This window comes from Ostrea edulis, chromosome 1, assembly GCF_947568905.1.
Source record: "Ostrea edulis chromosome 1, xbOstEdul1.1, whole genome shotgun sequence".
Classification (NCBI taxonomy): domain Eukaryota; kingdom Metazoa; phylum Mollusca; class Bivalvia; order Ostreida; family Ostreidae; genus Ostrea; species Ostrea edulis.
In genome coordinates this window covers 98441145-98463441 of record NC_079164.1, presented here as the reverse complement: position 1 = coordinate 98463441, position 22297 = coordinate 98441145, and the positions used below count along the sequence as shown (strand labels likewise).

At 36.0% G+C, this 22297-nt stretch overlaps 1 protein-coding gene across 5 annotated transcripts; it reads left to right on the top strand.

Annotated features, from left to right (window-relative positions):
• The first annotated feature begins 627 nt into the window (after window positions 1-627).
• Window positions 628-20954, top strand: LOC125671378 (uncharacterized transporter slc-17.2-like). 5 transcript variants are annotated; one of them, XM_056139980.1, is made up of 11 exons: window positions 628-1416; window positions 12852-13204; window positions 13342-13575; window positions 14152-14239; window positions 15435-15530; window positions 15696-15826; window positions 16932-17081; window positions 17212-17344; window positions 17511-17661; window positions 19014-19104; window positions 20307-20954. In XM_056139980.1, the coding sequence occupies exons 2-11, from the start codon at window positions 13037-13039 to the stop codon at window positions 20883-20885; spliced, it is 1821 nt and encodes a 606-aa protein (XP_055995955.1). In that variant the 5' UTR covers window positions 628-1416; window positions 12852-13036; the 3' UTR covers window positions 20886-20954. The 5 variants fall into 5 exon arrangements, with proteins under 5 accessions (XP_055995955.1, XP_055995938.1, XP_055995939.1 ...); XM_056139963.1 differs by lacking the exon at window positions 628-1416 and having other exon boundaries at window positions 7719-13204; window positions 17212-17353; window positions 17511-17724; XM_056139964.1 differs by lacking the exon at window positions 628-1416 and having other exon boundaries at window positions 12409-13204; window positions 17511-17724.
• Window positions 20955-22297: the final 1343 nt, after the last annotated feature.

Here is a 22297-nt window from a genome sequence, read left to right as displayed (position 1 = left end):
GGTTAATAATAATGACAATAAATAATAAATAGAATTTATATAGCGCCTTATATAAAACAAATTACTCTAAGGCGCTTTACAAAGGTAGCGGTGAGGAAAGCAACAATAAAAAAAACCCCAATTAAATGGAATTAAATGACAGTATGAAAAAAAAATCCTACATCTATAAAGTTATCAAAATAAAACATTATTATTAAGATCGATAGTAAGAGTTTTTTTGTGTGTTTGTTGTGGGTTTTTTTTTTTGGTAGAACACTATACTAAGTATCTAAAAAGTACTCTATATGTTAAGTCAAAAGGTAGAACACTATTGGCATAAATGTTCTAGGGAAAACTAATAAATACACATAAAAAACAGAATCACAGATCACACATTAAAAGCAAGACGAAATAGGTTGGTCTTTAAATTTCTTTGATAACAGTCGAGTTTCTTCACATTTCTAAGTCCACATGGCAGACCGTTCCAGAGTGTCGCTGCCGCCATGTCAAATATCCTCCCTCCATAAGTTTTTGTCTTGGTTACAGGGACTGTAACCAGACAGGCTGATTCCGATCTTAGCGATCTCGTCAGTGTGTATGGTGTTATCAGTTCTGACAACTATCTAGGAGCCATGTTGTGAAGACACTTGTAAACATACAACAAAAGTTTGAGTTAAATACGGTACTTGACTGGAAGCCAATGCAACTGGATCAGAACAGGCGTAATGTGTTCGTATTTCCCTGTCCGCATTACCACTCTGGCAGCAGTGTTCTGTACACGCTGAAGTTTGTTCCTGTATTGCTTGTTCACTCCATATAATAGGGCATTTCCATAATCTAATCTCAATGTTACCAAAGAGTTCACAAATATCTTAGATGCAACCTTAGAGATGAATGGACGAATGCTACCTATCCGACGGATGTGCAAGTAGCATGATCTTGCAACGCAACTACATTGCTTGTCCATAGTAAGTGATTTGTCAAAAATTGTCCCAAGATTTTTCACACAATCGGCCTCAGTTATAATGTTTTCTCCGAACGAAATGTGAAATTCAAGATTTTCAGATCTATTTCGTTTCGGAACGAACACCATGAGTTCTGTTATGTCCTGATTCAGCTTTGATAAGTTTGAACCCATCCAGTTGCGAGTATCTGTTAGACATGCCAGAAGTCATTCTAAAATATCATCCCAGCTGTCCTGTGGTTCAACCGTGATAAAAATCTGACTGTCATCAGCGTAGCAATTGAAGATAATCCATATTGTGAATATCACATATATGACCGATGGGTTAAGTAAACAGAGAGTAAAGTCGAGGCCCGAGAACGGAACCTTGAGGGACGCCAATTTTTATTTCTTGGGATTCGGATAATTCAGAACCACTGGCGTCTACCAGTCAAATACGACCTGATCCAAGATAAAGCTGACCCAGATATACCGTAAGTATAGTCAATTCGTTGAAAAAGAATCTGATAGTCAATAACATTAAATGCGGCTGAGAAATCTAACATCACAAAAATACAACAGCAGTTATTATCCAGAGCCGCAACTACGTCATGATGCACTTTCAATTTAGCAGTCTCGGTTGAGTGGCCAGACCGGTACACCGACTGCTTACTATACATTAAGTTGTTTGTGTTTAGATGTCTAGCAATTCTCGCCGAAACTACTTTTTCAACAATTTTGGATACAAAAGGGGGATTTGAAACCAGACGATAGTTTTTCAAGTTTTCCTTATTTAATCAAGGTTTCTTCAAGAGTGGTCAGATAGTTGAGTGTTTGAAGATGTTTGGAACAGAATAATAACTAAGAGATTAGTTTACTAAAGGCATTACTATCGGAATAAAGCTTTCTATATATTGTTTTAATACGTATGTTTGTATAGGATCAATTTCGCAGCTCTTAGAAGGCGAACTCATCAGAAGCTTCCTAATTTCATCAGGAGATGTCGGAGAAAATTCAATTAACGGCTCACCAGTAAATTTTAAATCAGCTGATAAAACATCAGCGGAATTTCCAATTGTATAATTTTGAGATTGTAAAGTTTCTCTGATAGTTTGAATTTTGCCAAGAAAATAATTTCCAAAATCATTCGACAAAGACCGGTCACTACCATCCACTTGTAAAACAACTTCGTTGTTACGAAGGAGTTTATTTGTAAGTTTGAACAACTTTTTTGTATCGTTTCCGCATTCCAATATGCTTTTTGAATAATATTCCTGTTTACTTTTGAAAAGCAGTTTACTACTTTGGAGACACTTTCTCTTGTAAATTTGACGATTCTGTATTGGTTCGTCTCCAAACCCTTTCGGCTTTAAGTTTCTCCCTGAATCGTCTCCAAACCCTTTCGGCTTTAAGTTTCTCCCTTTTAGCGGAATGTAGCTCCTCGTTATACCACTGCGGGTTTGGTCATATAGCAAATGTTTTGGTTTGCATAGGTGCATCTTTTTCAACAGTCAACCGAACGCCTTCATGATACATATCAACTAGATCTTCAAGACTAAGATCATTAGAACTCGGTGTGACTCACTCCTTGATGTCCCTCGCAAAATTCACAATATCAATTTTCCGGAATTTTCTAAAACTCACTGTTTTGGTGGTTTGCATAAGTGAATCAAAGAAGTTATGCCTTTCTGATCTCCCGATGACAAGCCTCTAGAGTCACAAATAAAATTATCGTCCAAAGTTGGCATTGATTGCATAACACGGCTATTTTCTCTGGTAACTACCACATAATGAATATGTCCACGGACATGAGTTGGTTTGTTAACCAGTTGCTTCAGACCATGCTCATGAAAGGTGAAGATAACGAACAGTGATCAATCTCATAACTCCTATAAGCAATACAAAATAGATAGATGGGCAAACACGTATCCCTGAACACACCAGAGGTGGGATCAGGTGCCTAGGAGGAGTAAGTGTCCCCTGTCGACTGGTCACACCCGCCGTGAACCCTATATCCTGATAAGGTAAACGGAGTTATGCTATGTAATGATTGTAGAAATTGTTGAATGTTTGTTGAATGTTTTGAATGTCCTAATGAAAGTTTAAATCTCCTGTAATTACAAGCTCTTCCGGTGCTAAAGCATGGTGACTTAAAGTAAGGTTTGCGACATTTTGACATGTGGCGAAGAAAGTCATGTTACTTATCAGTATGTTTAGTAGGATTTTATCTTTTAAAAATTGATTTTTTTTTAAAAAAAATTGCCCGTGTTGTTTTTTGACCAGATGGGCTTAATTTTGTGACGTTTCACAGTTTCAAGATCTTTGTACAAAAGGGAATACTAGTAGTATAAATATTACACGAGGCAAAGTTGAGGGGTAAAAGGCTGGTAGAATTTTTAAAAAGAGTATCATCTTTCAGATTATACTAATTGGTGAAGAAATTTATTTTAAAACACAAAAAGTAGCAATTTTTTTATATCTTGAATAAAATGTAAATAGGTCTACGTCAGAAAAAGTTCACTTTAAACATAATATTTGGACCATAAACATTTAAGAAAGCATATAAATTACTACCTACCGGGCTTTGTTTCCATGGTAACAGATCAAATAGAATTATTTCATGTATGCGATTTGTCACTTTGTTTCATTATTGTAAAACTTTTGAAGAGTGCATTGAGCATTTTCATGAGCAAAATACAATTCCAGCACCAAAATGATAAATGATATTTATATCTATTTGTCAAATATTGTAGAATAACATGTATTAGAAATTAAGATTTTTTTTCTAAATTCAACACAATGCAATATCTATATCTTCAATTTCCGGCGTGTTTTCCACGGTCACGCTTCGTAAAAAAAATCCGTGTTTCATTAGCCCGAACCTGTCTTTTATGCTATATCTTTGAAATGAGTTCCCTCTTCTTGTTCCATAACTTGATGTTTGTTTACATAGTTGAATAGCAAGCTCCGGTCAGCTCAGTATGTTCCGTTACGCTACAACTCCAATATCATTATTCGTAGGGGAAAGTAGTCCCGGAGAATTTGACGCTGTACGGAGTTTGGTTGAATAGACGACTGTCGCCTTCGCGACAATATAAAGCCCGATCAGTGGCGGATCTAGAGAGGGGATGATTAACGTAAAGTTAGTAAAAATGACACTTAACAAATATGTTCTATGTCGAGAGGATCCATGCCGTTATGCAGATGTTCCTTAGACAAGATTAAGAATATTTTAAGATATACTAGAGAAGACTATTCTTTTATTCTTACGTGATCATATCAATCGCGTTTTCTACATTTCAGAGTTCATACGATAAATTGCTCGATCGGCGCAGGTAGATGTCATAGAATTGAAATATAAAATGCATGTAATTAGAGGGGTAAAGCATAGTCAGCTTTATGTTTTTCAAAACATCTTGGGAGTGTCATAAAAATTTCTAGCTTCGTTAATGTCGAACTTTGTCAAATTTGAGGATATTATTCACAAACAATGATCGATTTATAACAGCATCAAAATAAATCCTACTTTCCCTAGCAAGATTCGCAGAGATTACATGTGATCATCTCGTGGTTTCACACAAAATATCAGCACCCGGTACCGATCATCATCTTTTACCAGAGCCATGCCGTTGTTTACAAACAACTAACTTTCTTCAAGTATTCCAAATGCCGATGCCCATTAGTGGCGATTTCAAGGTCACCATAACATGGAAATTACCGTAGCGCATAGTATATATAAAAATTGTAGACTTTTATGATATCAAAGAAAATAATTTATATATATATAAATGATAATTTGAGAAACATTATTTTTATTTTGATATGGATATTTACACATACGCCACTTGACACTTGACAGCGGTACCTAGTAAATAACAAGTAATATTATGAAATTTTCCCACGATACAACTATGTTGTGACGCATTTTTTATTGTGACGTCATAAAGTGCGAAGTGCACTAAGGTATATCAAGTGTTATCTCCCTGTTGTTGCTAACAGTATTGTGACCATTCATCAAAAATTGCAGGTACTTTGAGTTTATTTGATTTTGACGGAGGTGGACGATATACAATACAGGCACGCAATATTGAGTTTTGAGAGGAAATAATGCATTCCAGATTTATCACACAGGTTCTTATTGTGAATCAGAGTTATGCCTCCACCTCGATGTTTTCTCGGTATGTGATATATACCATAACCTTCAGGAACAAGATAGGACAGAACAACTTTATCAGTGTCAGTTCCTAACTAGATTTCTGTTAGAGCAATCAGTCATTAGCATTTGAGATTACGAGATCGGAGACTGCTAACGCCTTGTTTTTAACAGATCTGCAATTCAGCGTATATAACTTCACAGGGTTGCTTTTCTTTGTACGACTCCTCTATGAAAGTGGATATATGGTGAAGTACTTCGTGCGGTTAAAGCTGACATGAATTAATAAATATAGTATAATTCTATATGTCCGCCATATTTCTCTGCTAATCCGCCATATGTATCAGGGTTCGCATGGTATATAAGGGGACGAGTTTTGCTATGCTTCACTTCACATCAGTGTCTTCAATTTACCTGTACGGGTAGCTTCGACAGGTAACACGTACATCTCCGATACTAATCTATAGGACATCAAGAAGAAATGAAATCACGTTTTGGAACACCGCGCAGTGCTCAAAATTATGATAAACATATCGTACAATAGTAAATCGTTTTAAAGGCTTTGGATAAATATATATATATAATGCCTTTTCTTTATGTGAATGTGCGTACATTTGCAGTAAATATGTCAAAACCATACAAAAACGCGGAGAAATATTTCATCTATTATCTATTGATAAAATGGAATAAGCAAAGGGTATACAATCTATACCATTCACAATTACTTCAAGTAAAAAGCAAATACATAAATACTACTGTACTTATAAACATGACATGTATGCTCGCCATGAAAACGCATCGAATGCGGACGACTATTTACCTGGGTCTACTCGTAATATCTGTAAAGGACCGAAGATGTACGTGTACACTTGTCAAAAATACTCGAAGTAGTAGTAAAACTCCCTTTATTTGCAAAATCCATGAAATAAAACGATAAACTCCATTTGCATTCCAACAGTAAATACCATTGTCCATTGTACAGACTGCGACACACTTAGCCCGTGCCGATCAGCTATCTTTAATCAGGGGAAGTATCAGAGTATAATATTTACCATGTATTGTGCATGAATCCTAATACCATATGATTTACTGGTCAGAGTATTAAAGATTTATAAATCAGGAAATCATTTAGGTACATAAATTGTTTATGCATCATATACAACACTGTACGAGTGTATGGGATGAGAGAGAGAGAGAGAGAGAGAGAGAGAGAGAGAGAGAGAGAGAGAGAGAGGGAGAGAGAGAGAGAGAGAGAGAGAGAGAGAGAGAGAGAGAGGAACCGATGACCTTGTAATAATCGCGCTCTTATTTTAAAGACAAATGATATTGTTAATTCAATAAAAGAGAACAGTACTAGTAACTCAATATTGTTCTCATTAATTGATAATACAGATTTGTTTGATTCATTTAAAGCGCACAATAATTAAAAATTAAACATATCTTTAAATAATGTGATTTTCAATTACTTCATTTTATGCTAATTTGGCGTTCAATAGATCTTATATATCTATGCCATTTTGCGTTATTACATTCTGCGTTGAACTCGACGCAAATTGTATAGTGCACATCTCCGATACCTGTTGAATAGACGGCCGTATTTGATACGTTTTTTATTTATTTTTTTTTTTTTTTGCGAATATACCTTGTGCATTACATATTATGCATATGGCATGCACCTTTATTTTGCAAGAATTGATATAAATAATATATTTTATGCTCTTTGCGTATTCCATTCTATCAGTATGTAATTGGCAAATCATTTCTCCACATTTATTAAATAAGAAACTGCAAATACTTGCACGCACTTGCAAGTATGCAAGAAAAGCTTCTTTCTTTTTTTGCATTTTTTCTAAATTATCTAAACTTTCGGAATGTTGCATTGGTATACAATAAATATTTTGTAATTTTGAGCAAAGCATGTTTTAAAATGTGGTTTTATTTGTTTCTCATTCCCTATATATTACTATCGGAGATATGCACTGGTCGAGTCCACCTAGAAAAACCACTCACGTGTGAAAATCACATTTGGGGTATATACGGGTAGAGTAAATTAGGCTACCTGAGAGAAATATGGCGGATAATATGAGAAAGGTGTACGTATTTATTAATTCATGTCAGCTTTAATGGCACAAAGTTGTGTACGGAAAACCGTGATACAGCTCCTCTATAGGAGTGAACAAACGGTGCAAAGTACTTCGTACAGATAATGGTCACGGATCAGTGGGCACAGAGAAAAGAAAACAACTAAAGTTATGACTTTAAAAAATTATTAAAATATGCGAGGATTTTCAATAAAAATTGCACTAACATGTTCCACAAGTAATTAAGTGAGTCTGTGATAAAATTCAGTACACGATTCCCAGTATTTATGACATAAATCAGTGATTATTGTAAATAATAACTTTTATGTGACGTGCGAGGTATTTGTCTCTCACTTTACCCTGACCTGTTGTTATGTCTGGGTGGAGTAATGGCTGTTTTGGATCTAATTTTACCCTTCTCCTTAGTTGCTGTATTTCATCCAATCAAATGTAACATATTCGTCACGTGGTCTTTGTCTGTTTGTTTACTATGTACCAGGAGCCACGCTAGTTCAGAGCAGCAATTTTTGTATAAACACTCCGTATAGCAAGATTTCATTGTCACAAGTTGAGGATTGAATTACGGAAGGATTATTTTTGTTTGCAGAATATTCCATTCTCACTCAACGGTGAGTGTTTGTGTATCTTTGATGGATTTTTTGCTCTGATCTAATGGTATACAGATAGCGTGGGTCGAGATAGCGTGGGTTGAGAAAATCCGGTTCTAACTAGTATGGAGATGGACCGCAACATGGACAGCTCGAATTTGTTCAGTGTTTGTTTGATTGGACATTCTTTTATTACACGTCTACATCACTACATGCAATCGCTGGAACGTTACGGAATTTAAACTTAGATGTGGAGAAATTTCGCGTATCTGTGCGCGCTCGAGGAGGGTTGCATGTGTCACAGCTGGTGTCTTCGAACTTTTTGAACTTCTCTAACATACCTTGTATGTGTTTTATTCAATTGGGACAAAATGACATTGCGCAATCCGACTGCATCACTTTGGACCGTGATATTCTATCATTAGCTGCTTTTATGCACGAGGGACTTGGAATCTCGGTGGTGGTTATTGGTCAACTACTGCGCCGTCAGCCGTGGGCATCTTCGAGAGTTTTCAATCACAAGATTGTCGTCACCTATTAGCTGTTGAAGGAAGGATGTTCCATTCAAAATGGAGTGCATTTCTGGCATCACAGAGGGTTTTGGTCTGACCTCAATTATTTAGTCGTGATGGTGTCCATCTCCAATGTCCACGCCAATCAGTCCATGTTATGTCGTCCTCTCCAATGCACAGATATTGGCGAAGCATTCGTTCGGCCATTCTTCATTACCACAATTTACTCAGGCCAGTATAAGTGCATTTGTTCCTTTATATGTTATACATGTACATGTTATCTGGTTGTTATTATTATACCAGGTGTCAGTCTTTGTTTAGTTCATGTACAGTGTGTATTTATAAACACCATTTACTGGTCTATGGTTGATATCAGAAACATGTATAGATGTATCTCTCATATTTGTTCATCACCTTTTGCATGTGATACTTGATTTTGACAATTTTTTGTATATTTGCTTTGGAAGAAGGCATATTTATACTGCACTTTTGATAACGAACAAGGGATTATGTCCCAGTTCATACCTGTGACTTCTTGTGGAAGTTGTTTGCATTTTTTGCTAACGAACTGTGGATTATGTCCTGGTTCAGTTTTTACGCTGTTTTTGTGGTGTTTGCACAGGCTTGTCACTTACAGCCTGTTTTCATGATCATGAGGAGCAAAATTGCATTATTGTGTCATTGCTTTTGACTGACCATGTCGCTCATTTGTGAGTCAATGGTCATACTTGTCTTACGTTGTTTTTGTGGTGTTTGCACAGGCTTGTCATTTACAGCCTGTTTTCATGATCATGAGGAGCAAAATTGCATTATTGTGTCATTGCTTTTGACTGACCATGTCGCTCATTTGTGAGTCAATGGTCATACTTGTCTTACACTGTTTTTGTGGTGTTTACACAGGCTTGTCATTTACAGCCTGTTTTCTGATCATGAGGAGCAAAATTGCATTATTGTGTCATTGCTTTTGACTGACCATGTCGTTCATTTGTGAGTCAATGGTCATACTTGTCTTGCGCTGTTTTTGTGGTGTTTGCGCAGGCTTGTCACTTACAGCCTGTTTTCATGATCATGAGAAACAAAACTACATTATTGTGCCAGTACTTATGTCTGACCATGTGGCTCATTTGTGAGTTGATGATCATACTTGTCTTACATATGCAGCATATGTACCTACTTGATATATATCTATTTGCTTTTTGGTGGAGCTTTGCACACCTTGATGTTATAATTTACATAAAAGGAAAGTTGCTCTGTTTATATGATATGGAGCTGTTAATATTAGTACCTTTTTGTCATTGTTGGTAGTATATGATGTTACAATTTGATGGATAGTACTACATCATTTCTTTAAATATGTTTTCGAGTAATATAATACCCCATTTCCCTCAGTCAATGGACTGATTCATTTCTGACCTTCTCCGCCATATATATAGAATAGTTCCCCCATGAGGGTCCAAATTTATTAAAGTATTGTCACATGATTAGAGAAATGCAATACTTGCATGGGGACAATGCTTTCCGTTTGTATGACGAGCAATTCAGAAAGCTCAAAGAGTCCATCTACATCCCCTGGCAAAATACAGTTCATTTAATGCGGCAGGTATGTCTCACATGCTTGATGACTTCTTTATCGGGCCAAGGCATTCATAAAAATGTTTGCAGGATTTAAATCAGTTTATAGTCATAAGTCAGGATAGTGGTATTCCCATCAAGATGGAAAAAACTCATTTTCCAACAACTGTATTAACCATTTATGGTATTGAGGTGGATTCTTATGCTATGATATGTAGGTTACCAGAACAAAAGCTTGTCAAATTACGTGCCAAGTTACATGAAATTAAGCATAGGAAAAAAGTTACTCTCAAACAACTCCAATCTCTCATAGGTCTTTTGAATTATGCTTGTTCAGTGGTTGTTCCAGGTAGGGCTTTTCTTCGACGCATTATAGATCTTACTTGTGGCATGTCAAATCCATCTCATTTTATTCGTCTTACATGCGCAGCTAGGGCGGACTTGCAAATGTGGGCTCATTTTATTGAACATTACAATGGTAGGTCAGTAATCTTGCCAGATTTCTTCACTTCATCTGATCAGGCAATGTTGTTTACGGATGCATCAGGCGCCATTGGCTTTGCGGGGGTTCTTGGCACAGAATGGTTTGCTTTACATTGGGACTCAGTACCAGACTTAGACCAATATCAAATTGCCATTACAGAGTTGTTTCCATTTGTGCTAGCACTTGAAATTTGGGGGGCAATTCTTGTAAATAGAAAAATTTTGTTTATGTCGGACAATGAAGCTGTTGTTCATGTGGTCAATAAGCAATCCTGTAAGGGAAACTCTTATGAAACTTGTCCGGCGTCTTGCGCTCACATCTTTGACATATAATATATTTTTTAAAGCTAAACATATTCCGGGCAAGAACAATATGTTGGCAGATAAACTCATTTTCAATTACAGGCCGCCTTCAGGGTAGCCCCTCATTTGAATCAAAACCAAACTGTGGACCTGTTGAGAATTTAAGCCCAGTTTCCAGACATTTACTATCTTCAGCATTATCTCAATCTTCAGTTCAAGCCTATAGGCATGCATGGGATATGCTCAAAACATGGAAACCCACCCTCTCCCTGCCTGTTTCAGTGGTAGAGGTGTGTATTTCATTGGTCATTTGTTTCTGAACAATTATTCACCTAGCAGCATAGCTTCTCATATATCAGCGATTAGTTATGTTCACAAAGTTCTGGATCTGCAGGACCCAACTCAAGCTTTTATTTAAAAGCTGCAGTTCAGTTTAGTGGTCTTGATCCCAACAATTTTAAGGGCCATAGCTTTCGTATTGGTGCTGCTACCTATCCAGCCTCCCGGGGTTTCTCAGACCATCTTATCCAAAAGTTAGGAAGATGGAATTCTGATGCATTCCGCCGTTTATCCGTATAAACTCTTTTAGGTTTTAGGGATTTTCATGACAGGTCAGCATATGGCTGCTGTTCATGTAATGCCATTTTTGATGCTGCAATTTTCAGATATGTTTCAATTTCCTGCTTCTTTTTATTAGGCAAATATTTAATGACAGGTCAGAAGTAGTCTGCTGTCATTTCTGTTCAAAAAACCATTGTTATGTTTTGAATACATTATGGTTCTGCTTTCCGCACTTCATTTTCTTTTCATAACAGTTCAGAAGTTGTCTGCTGTTGATATTTGCATAACCAGAACTGTGTGTCTGTAATTTCTATTGTCTACAGAGTTGACCTGGCTGGCACTTCATCAATTATTGTTATGTCAAGTGCACGCTGATTACATGATATCAATACCTTATGTGTGTACATTTTTTGTCCTTTTTGTTTGTCACTGGTAAAATCATATATATGCCTTGGTTTCCATGCCCCCTCTTATGTGTGGTTTTATCTCTCTACTTGCCAAGTGGCCTTTGGGTGGGGTTAATCCAATTCATTTTGCCTTGGATTCATGGCCTTGATTTCTTGTTGCTACCCACCCTTTTTTGTGGGCAGGCAATATTTTTATGCTGGTCTTTTTACATATGTGTATGCAATAGGGGGTCATCTTGTTAGACCCCCTATCGGATGTTTTTATTTTGTGTATATATGTTCTCTTTCTCAATGTCAATTTTATAGATGTATGTAACAGGGGGTCATCTAGTCATTTGCAGCATATGATCTTAATTTTTACTTGGTTTTAATGACCCCCTGTACTGTATATACTTTTCGTCATTTACTAAATAAATGACATTTTCTATTCTCAAACTTGTTCTGTTTTGCCTGCTTTGAGCAAAAAACGAGTGCAGTCCACTTGGCTAGTGCTTTTGAGCTAAGGATCATAAAGAAACTAAATTGGCAGAGGTGCAGCAGCCATGACATAGCACTCGTATGGCCTCAGTAGTATATAAACTACTGACAAACAAGTTGATGATACAGGGGTTTCAACATTCTCGTTTAAAATCGGCATTTCGCAAATTCTACGGTCGTTATAACGATCTAGTTTGCCAATACAACCTATCATTGGGTCAAATTCTGTCTGATGTGTTTCATACTGATTGTTAGACCACTGTTGGCACACTGATTTTGACTACAGATAACTCCGTTTACCTGATCAGGATATAGGGCTCACGGCGGGTGTGACAGGTCAACAGGGGATGCTTACTCCTCTTAGGCACCTGATCCCACCTCTGATGTGTCCAGGGGTCCGTGTTTCCCCAACTCTCTATTTTGTATTGTTTATAGGAGTTATGAGACTGATCACTGTTCATTATCTTCACCTCTCATTTAAATCGAATCGGAGATATCTTCAAATTAGATATATATCCGATTTTATTGACGATATCTTAAGATAATTACTACCAGCTGGATATTTTTTGAGTAAAATTTACGTTTCATACTTACACAATTTAAGTTGTCTTATCAAGTCCAAAGTGTAAAGGTTTTTTATTCAACATAGACGATTTATTTACAGATAATTTATCTACATGTAATCTGAGCTTTCAGGTAAACTGTGCATTTGTTAGATTATTGCATTATTTTCAATGACAACAACGTAACATATTTTCTTTTAAACAACAAGACCAAATTTTCGATGTTTCGACAAAGAGATCGTCAAGAGTTTCCTTCATAGATGACGTACAATCTAACGACAAAGAGCATCAGAGATCTGGGATCTCCATCCGAAATTCCTCGACAGTTCCATCCTACAGTTCCAAACAATTGCTTACTCTAAGTTTTCTGGAAAAATACACATCATGTCGCTGGATGATAGCATTTTCAGGTTTAATGATGGTCACGTGTTCTATTATGTTACGACAATGTATGAGCATGGTTGTCGTGTGCATGGAATCCAATTATGACGCCGGATCCAATTTTAACATGGGAAACCAATCAAGCACAAATGAAACGATGAATTCCACAGCTCAGAGAGGGGTAAATTTTCCTGATATTTTTGTTTGTTTGTACGTTTAGAAAATGAAAATATAATAGTATGTATTTTTGGTTTAGAATGAACAGTTCTCACAAGTTTAAATAAGGATTTTTCAAAATGCCATTAGTTGAAATTGTAGCAGTGGGACATTGTTTGGGACAGTGAGATGGAGGGCCTAATTTTGCAGTCCTATTTCTACGCATTCCCCATATCGCCTTTGATTGCCGGGTATCTGTCTGGAAGATTTAGTGGGAAGAAGGTGGTGATTGTTATGACGTTGTGTCTGGTTCTTCTGTCAGCTGTCTTACCAATTGCTGCCACCGTCAATCCCTACACTGTTGTAGTTCTACGATGCTGCATCGGACTATCCGCGGTAAATGTGAAATATTGCAATGTTCCCTATATCTTTTTACGTAAAAACTGGGGTTTACTTTGCTTTTTATGTAATTTTATGTCTGAATTGAATAATTTTCCCAGACTTCTTGAGCGTCACCAGCTACAATTAAAATGCTGCGAATAGACCTACACATGACACTCAAGTTCGAATTAGTGGTGGTTCTTTATCATGTCAAGGCCTGTTGTGACACGGAGCCATCATTTTGAAGTTGATACCAGTAAGTCCGTGACTTTCATTGGTAATACCGTACCTTTGGCAAAGAAACAGTCATTCCATATGTTAAACGTCTTAGGTTAGACGCCGCATTGTGATCGAGAATAGAATTCTGAACTTCCAGTTGCGAAGAAAGTGTTCTAATAACTAGGACATCGCGACCAATAAAGTTGACTTGCTGGTCCTCACTAACGTCCATTACTACATTATTGTATTCCTGATATGATATTTCGAACTGTCTGCGGTAAATGTGAAATATCTTAAAATGCTCTCTTTATGTTTTGGGATAAGGACCAGATTTCGGTGAAAATCATACTGTATTACGTTTTATTTTTATAGGGAGGTCTACAACCTAGTTTGACGGCGATTATTTCCAAATGGGCGCCAGTGTCTGAGCGTGCTCAGATAGTTGCTACTGCAAATGCAGGTACGGAAACTCAAACACAGTGAAATTCACAGCGTAATACTACATTGATATCAAAGTTGATTACTGTTACTTGTGTATAATTTGACTTCAGCTTCTCCATCGTCAACTTCACATATTTATTTAGCAATATTCCATTATCACCTGCATATGGTGTTTATATCTCGCAACTGATTCGATACGCAAGAGCTTGTTCTGCTTGTAGTCAGTTTTTAAACCTAGATAAGCTACTGACAAACAAGTTGATGGTACAGGGTTTCAATAAATTGAAGTCAGCATTTCGCAAATTCTATGGTCGTCATAACGATCTAGTTTGCCAATACAACCTCTTATTGGGTCAAATGCTGTCTGACGTGTTTCATACCGATTGTTAGGCCGTTCTTGGCACACTGATTTTGAATACGGATAACTCTGTTTACCTGATCAGGATATAGGGCTCACGGCGGGTATGACCGGTCGACAGGGGATGCTTGCTCCTCCTAGGCACATGATCCCACTTCTGGTGTGTCCAATTATCTATTTTGTATTGCTTATAGGAGTTATGAGATTGATTACTGTTCGTTATATTCACCTTTCATTAGGCATATTATCCCACCTCTGCTATGCCCAGGGCCCATGTTTGCCCTATTCTTAATCTTAATTATCTTTAGGGATTATGAGATTGATCACCGTTCGTTATCTTCACATTAGGTCCCCATACATATACTAGTAATAAATTCAGTACGAACCCTTGAATATAACAGAGGTGGAGTCAGGTGCCTATGATGAGTAAGCATCCCTTGTCGACCGGTCACACCCGAAGTGACCCGTGAACCCTGTATCTTGATCAGGTAAAGGGAGTTATCCGTAGTCAAAATCAGTGTGCTAAGGACGGCTTAACACTTGGTATAAAACACGTCAGCAATCATGAAATAAAATATTCTTTTTCGTCAAACGAGGAGGCGATGAATGTATTATATGTGTTCAGGACACATACGTTTTAAGGGTTTATTATCGAAACAGAAAATCAATATTTACCAAAGTCAATTTTCAGTTCTCATCAGGTCATAGCAGAAAATTATCCGCCTTTCTTCGTAATGTCATACTTGGATTTCAGTGTTCAATGTATTGTAACCTTTAAAGTTTGATGATCAGAATAATGTGATATAGCTTGAAAGTTCGATGTTCGGATCAATGTAGTACAGTGTATAACCTTTAGGTATGATGATCGGATCAATATTTTCCTTTTCGCTCTCTGGATTTATATGCATCATTCCAATTCATAACGGATGGCCGTTCATTTTCTACGTCTTTTGTAAGTATCACCTACACAATTATCAAATAATATTTCTTCATCAACATACATTGTATGTGAGGTTTTCTTTGTTTTCCTATTTGTAATCATAACTTATGGAATCAGTTAAATACATCTATATATAATCAATACACCTTCCCTTTTGAACTGATGCATGACACCCAGGCATTGCCAATGTGTTGTCTCTGCTGTTATGGGTGTGTGTGGTATACGACAGACCGGATGATCATCCCAGAATTACGTGGAAAGAACGGGCAATCATCAACTATAAACGACGGGACAGCACACTAGAAAAGGTAAGAATTTATAACCATATAATCAATATAAAGAGGTGGCAACTAAAATAAGATTACCTGGATGACTTATAATCGAGGTGTAACCAACTTTTTTCCAGATAAAATGCGCACGTTCCAGATCTCAGTAAAGACAAAAATTGCATTAGGGAAAATTAACATCTTATACATGTATATTATCAACATTCCATAAAATAAAATGAACATTCAGAAGCATGAACATTTTTCCAACAGTCTGTTGGAATTCCCACGGGCACGGATTGTGCTCCTTTGTTAGCTGACCTGTTTCTATATTCATATGAAGCAGAATTTATTCAAAACCTTCTACGCGAGAAGAAAAAATCTCTCGCTGTGGCCTTCAATTCGACATTTAGATATATCGATGACGTTTTGTTTATTAACAATAATAGCTATCATTCATATGTTGATTTGATATATCCCTGTGAGCTCGAAATAAAGGACACCACAGAGGCGTCCACTTCTGCTTCATACTTAGATACTTTATTGAAAGTAGACATTAACGGCAAACTGACAACTCCACTGTATGACAAACGGGATGATTTCAGCTTCTCCATCGTCAACTTCCCATATTTATGTAGCAATATTCTATTATCACCTGCATATGGTGTTTATATATCTCAATTGATTCGATATGCAAGAGCTTGTTCTGCCTATAGTCAGTTTTTAAATCGAGGTAAGCTACTGACAAACAAGTTGATGGTAATGGGGTTTCAACAGTCTCGATTGAAGTCAGCATTTTGCAAATTCTATGGTCGTTATAACGATCTAGTTCGTCAATACAACCTCTTATTGGCTCAAATGCTGTCTGACGTGTTTCATACCGATTGTTAAGCCGTTCTTGGCACACTGATTTCGACTGCAGATAACTTCGTTTACCTGATCAGGATATGGGGCTCACGGCGGGTGTGACCGGTCAACAGGGGATGCTTTCTCCTCCTTGGCACCTGATCCCACCTCTGGTGTGTCCAGGGGTCCGTGTTTGCCCAACTATCTATTTTGTATTGCTTATAGGAGTTATGAGAATGATCACTGTTCGTTATCTTCATCTTGCATTGATATGATTAAAAACAAATTTACTGGATTGTAGATGCCCTCCCCTCCTTGGATAAAAATCGTGACTTCCGGTCCTTTCTGGGGAGTTATGATAGCCCATATGTCACACGCCTTTCTTGTTACGACCATAGGGACTTTCCTGCCTTTATACATGAGCGACGTTTTGAAGTTTGAGATTGCTACGGTACGTTATGATAAAAGTACAGATAGAAAATGTTTAGATTTAAAAGTTTTGATACTACAGTGTGGAGTATACATTTAGTGTAATTTGACTCGTATTTCTTTATTTTGAAATGTTTTCTCTTCACATTCAGAATGGTTTGTTGTCTTCTTTACCATCCATTGGTCGGTTTGTCGCGGCCATTGCTAGCGGAATGTTGGCAGATAAACTAATGAACAAGGGATATCTCTCGGTAACTGCCACAAGAAAGATTTTTCAAGCCTCAGGTAAAATAAGTAAGACGACACAAAATGAAGAAATCCTAATGCAATTGTCTATGTATTAATTCAAAATTGCAAAAAATATTTTGAAATTTATAATTTCATTTAGCATTCTTTATGATTCTGAGAATTGGTCCTTAGTATGTTTGAAGATTCGCTATCAATATGGCAGGTATGGTGTTGTCTTCACCGTTTCTGATTTGGATGAGTTACATGGAGCAATCCGAGAGGACAACAGCTGTCATTCTACTGGTGACATACTGGACAATTCAATCACTGAATAATGCGGGCTTCCGAGTCAACCACATCGACATCGCACCTAGGTATGAGGGAGTGAGAGTGAAAGAGAGCGAAATAGCACTACAGATTATCGACATCGCACCTAGGTATGAGAGAGGGAGAATAAAAGAGAGCGAGATAGCAATACATATTCTTTTTTCTAGGTATATGAGCAATTGTAAATGATGTAATAAATATCATTGAAAACGAATGAGATCTTTCAAACTAACACGCTAACACACACTAACACCAATACTAACACGCTAACACACACTAACACCAATACTAACACGCTAACACACACTAACACCAATACTAACACGCTAACACACACTAACACCAATACTAAAACGCAAGTCTGTAAATGTACTATTTCAAATATATAGAATTAAAAATTTTGCAGCAAAATTGAAACTTAAGCAAATTATATATATATATATATATATATATATATATATATATATATATATAGTCATAACAACATAATTTTGTAAAACGTCTGAAGATTTTTTAAAAATGAAAGCGCTTACGTTTTACAACGTGGTGTCATATTTTATTTAATATTTTACCTATTGAATTGATTACCGGACACTGAGGCAACTTTTCATATTTGGATATATATATATATACATATATATATATATATATATATATATATATATATATATATATATATATATATATACACGTTTATGTATATATGGTTTGTAGATGAGTTACTTCCCTTGTCATATGTATATGTATGTATATATATATATATATATATATATATATATATATATATATATATGTATATTTATATTAGAAGTTGATTCGGCACAGTTGTAAATAAATATTGAAAATCAGAATGACACATTCCATAAAAAACAATCATTTACTGCTAGCGCTTTCTCCATGTCTACATGGTTCATCAGGCAGTTCGAATATGTATACAAAAATTGTTTAGTAACGTCTTTGTTATGACGTCAATTAAACGAGTCCTTTATGACGTCATAATAACGTTAAGCGGTAGCGTTTGGTAATTATGACGTCATAATAATGTTGACCGGTAGCGTTATTTGTATATATATATACAATGTATATATATGGCTCAGTTTGGTTGTAATAAATACAAATAATAAATTCCTTTAAAAAAGGGACTTGAAGGGACTTGTAAAATTTCTATGATATTACATGTAACACTGTGATGTATATCACTCCTCCCTATATAACTCCAATTAAATGTTCCAAAGAAACAATGGAAAATAAATGACATTCCATACATCAGATACAGTACAGTGTAATTTGTATTCATTTTTTTTTTTATTTTGATCATTGTGGAAAAAAATTGTTTGAAGGAAGTGTCGTATAAAGGAGATTTATTTCCAAAGCAATTGAAATTATTCCCCACATTTAGATTTGCCGGTGTTTTGAACGGCATGACAAGTAGTATGGCGTCAGCAGCTGCATTACTTTCACCCATCGTTACATCGGAGTTAACCAAAAACGTAAGTGTATTATTATACATTATATATTCTACCACGGTTATTGCAAAGATCAAAGGAATGCCACGGTCATTATTGTGCAATATACCTTCATACGCAATAACTGATTATGAGAAAATTGACAACCATCTCTTCGTACTAATACAACGATAACGTCGATAAATGATAATTCAATTTTATAATCATAACAATCAATCAATTTTATGTTGAAAAACAAATCCATAAATGACTGAAAAACATTTGTTCTTCATTATGAATCAAGCGTCTGCATTCCGAGATCGATACACAAACATGATGGTGCACAAACAACTTTTCTTGGATATAATCCGTCAATATCAAATTATATACTTGATATATTCTTTTTTTTTAAATACAGTAACTAAGTAGTTCGTTACTAGCTTGAAAATACGGATGTATATTTAATTGCTGTTACAAAATTTAGAAATTCATTTCAAAATTAAGGATTAACTCCCTCACGCATAGCTCTTATCCTTAGACGAATTTGACTCCACTTTTTGGCACACTGTTTTTCCCTATACTAGCTCTACAACTTCATTGTTATTTCGTATTTCAAATATTTCGATCGAGCATCACTGATGAGACATTATTTGTCGAAATGCGCATCTGGTGTATCGAAATTGGTACCGTATAAGTTTTAGAGTGTAATTCTAGAATAGCCAACCATCTCACCTGTTTCATTAGCAAAATATAGGTTCTTTTCGGAAACTGTCATAACATCACAATGACCTAATTCATAGCTATATACGATGTTGCCTATAAACATGTATAGAGATTTCAAAATGTTTGCAAGAGTCGACTCTCTTTGTAAAATTTTAGATAGCACACAATAACTTTATGTCTTATTAGCTGAACTTTGCATTTATCGGCATATTTTGAAAAACCATCGTAATATAAACCTTTTCACAATGAGCTTTGTAAATTGTATTCTAATGGCTATTCTATGTCAGAAATGTGTTTTGCATAGGGTCTAATGTTAATTTTCAAGAAGAGTATTTCCTATATCTTTCACCATTTTTAAATTTTGTCTATTAAACCACCTTGCGTGTTGATAACCTTTCATTTAATACAAACATTTGGATTACTTAACATTTAATTCTTTAAAAATAGACGTATTGTGACTCTGAAAAAATAAGATAATTTGTGTGTGTTTCTTATGTTAGCAAACGGGTTTCTGTACATGCTAGGGCACTCGAGAGGAATGGCAGACCGTCTTCTTTATCTGTACCGGGGTAGGACTAACAGGGGCCATGACGTTCGTCCTCCTTGGTAGTGGAGTGGAACAGGAGTGGGCCAAGGACCCCAACATGAACGTTGAGATAGATGTGTATACCACGGAGGAAGATAAAAATACGGTGCTAAGAATTATGGGTAATGGAACTGATAAAGAACAAGATGGGGACGTCAACGGAAGTTTGGACAATGTTAACGAAATCCACAAAGGAACTGTAAATAGAGCCTTCGATGACCAGGAAATTAAAAAATTTGGAGGACATGTGAAATTGTCGTCTTCGTTTAGATCCCAGTCACATGATTTTGATGTACCAATAACAGATAACATTGATTCTTATGATGACGAAAACAATATTGAAAACGAAAGAGATTCACCAGAGATTCATAAAACAGACAGGGATAATCAATCCTTGACTTTCGTAGAGAAAAGAAAACACATTAGAGAAAATTCAAGACTGAATTTTCCTGAAAGCAAATATTTAACGGATGAAAATGGTACCCAAAGTAAGGAGGTAGTTATTACACGACTTTGATAATACTACGAATCGTACATGACTTACAGACTGCATGGCAATGATATATGAATAAAAATATCCAAACTTTGTATGTAGTTGTATAGTAAAATTCAAAGATGTTCAGAATTCTATGTTGCCTTTATGCATATTGAAAGGTAGATACACAAACACAGAGAACAAAGGGTTAAACTTTCCAGTTCTCTCGAAATCCAAATACATGTACATGCACTCAACATTATGTTACTTGCAATTTGTAATTCTAAACCTGAAAGACTGCCAACTTTGAAATAATGTAGAAAAAGAAAATATATATCTATTTATTGATATGGGGCAAAATGAAACAAATCATTGTACACATGTGTGTAAGTGTATTAGCGAAAACATCTCAGAAAAATCATGTTGCTATATATATAGTAATGAAATATTTTGGATTTTTTTTCCATTCCTGAATAATTCAATATAACAAGTGTAACATTCTTTTTTGTGGAAGCGTATATATATATATGATTATGATTATAGCTAATGAATAACATTATAGTAAAGTTTGAGGTATATAATAATATATGTGCAATGTAAATAGACTTATAAAACCGATGATAGTGTGTTGAAAGTAAGCAAAGTAATCAATTCCCTGAACATTACTTTCATCTGATCATGGTCATTTGAAAGGATATCTGCACAAGTTGATGGTGCAGGGGTTCTGTCAGTCTCGTTTAAAGTCAGCATTTCACAAATTCTATATGGTCATTATAACGATCTAGTTTGCCAATACAACCTATCATTGGGTCAAATGTTGTCTGATGTGTTACACTGATTTTGACTACGGATAACTCCGTTTACCGGATCAAGATATAGGGCTCACGGCGGGTGTGACCGGTCGACAGGGGATACTTACTCCTCCTAGGCATCTGATCCCACCTCTGGTATCCAGGGGTCCGTGTTTGCTCCACTCTCTATTTTGCATTGCTTATAGAAGATATGCCATTGATCACTGTTCGTTATCTTCACCTTTGCTAAACAAGAGACAGGCAAAACGAAGATTTGATGTCTGACGTCATCGACAGAGCAACGTGATTGTTAATGACTTTGGAATTTATCAAAATAATAGAATTAGGAAATGATCAATCTAGAAATTTATCGAAATATAAAGTGGAGTTGTCGTGTGATTATATCAGATCGAAGGGATTCTTAATAGATTTGATCACACATTTCGCTTTGATCTACGTAGCCTAGGAATGTTTTGAAATGGCTATTTAGTAGGAAATATGCACTGGGAATGAACAGGCAATTTTAAGATACGACACAAATCTCCAGCCGTACATCATAACGATACCGTGACCTAGAAACACTACAATTAGAATTTAAATACAAAATTTGTTACTCTGAACTTGTCGATCTTCCACTCTACATGTATGTTTAGATCCAAATTT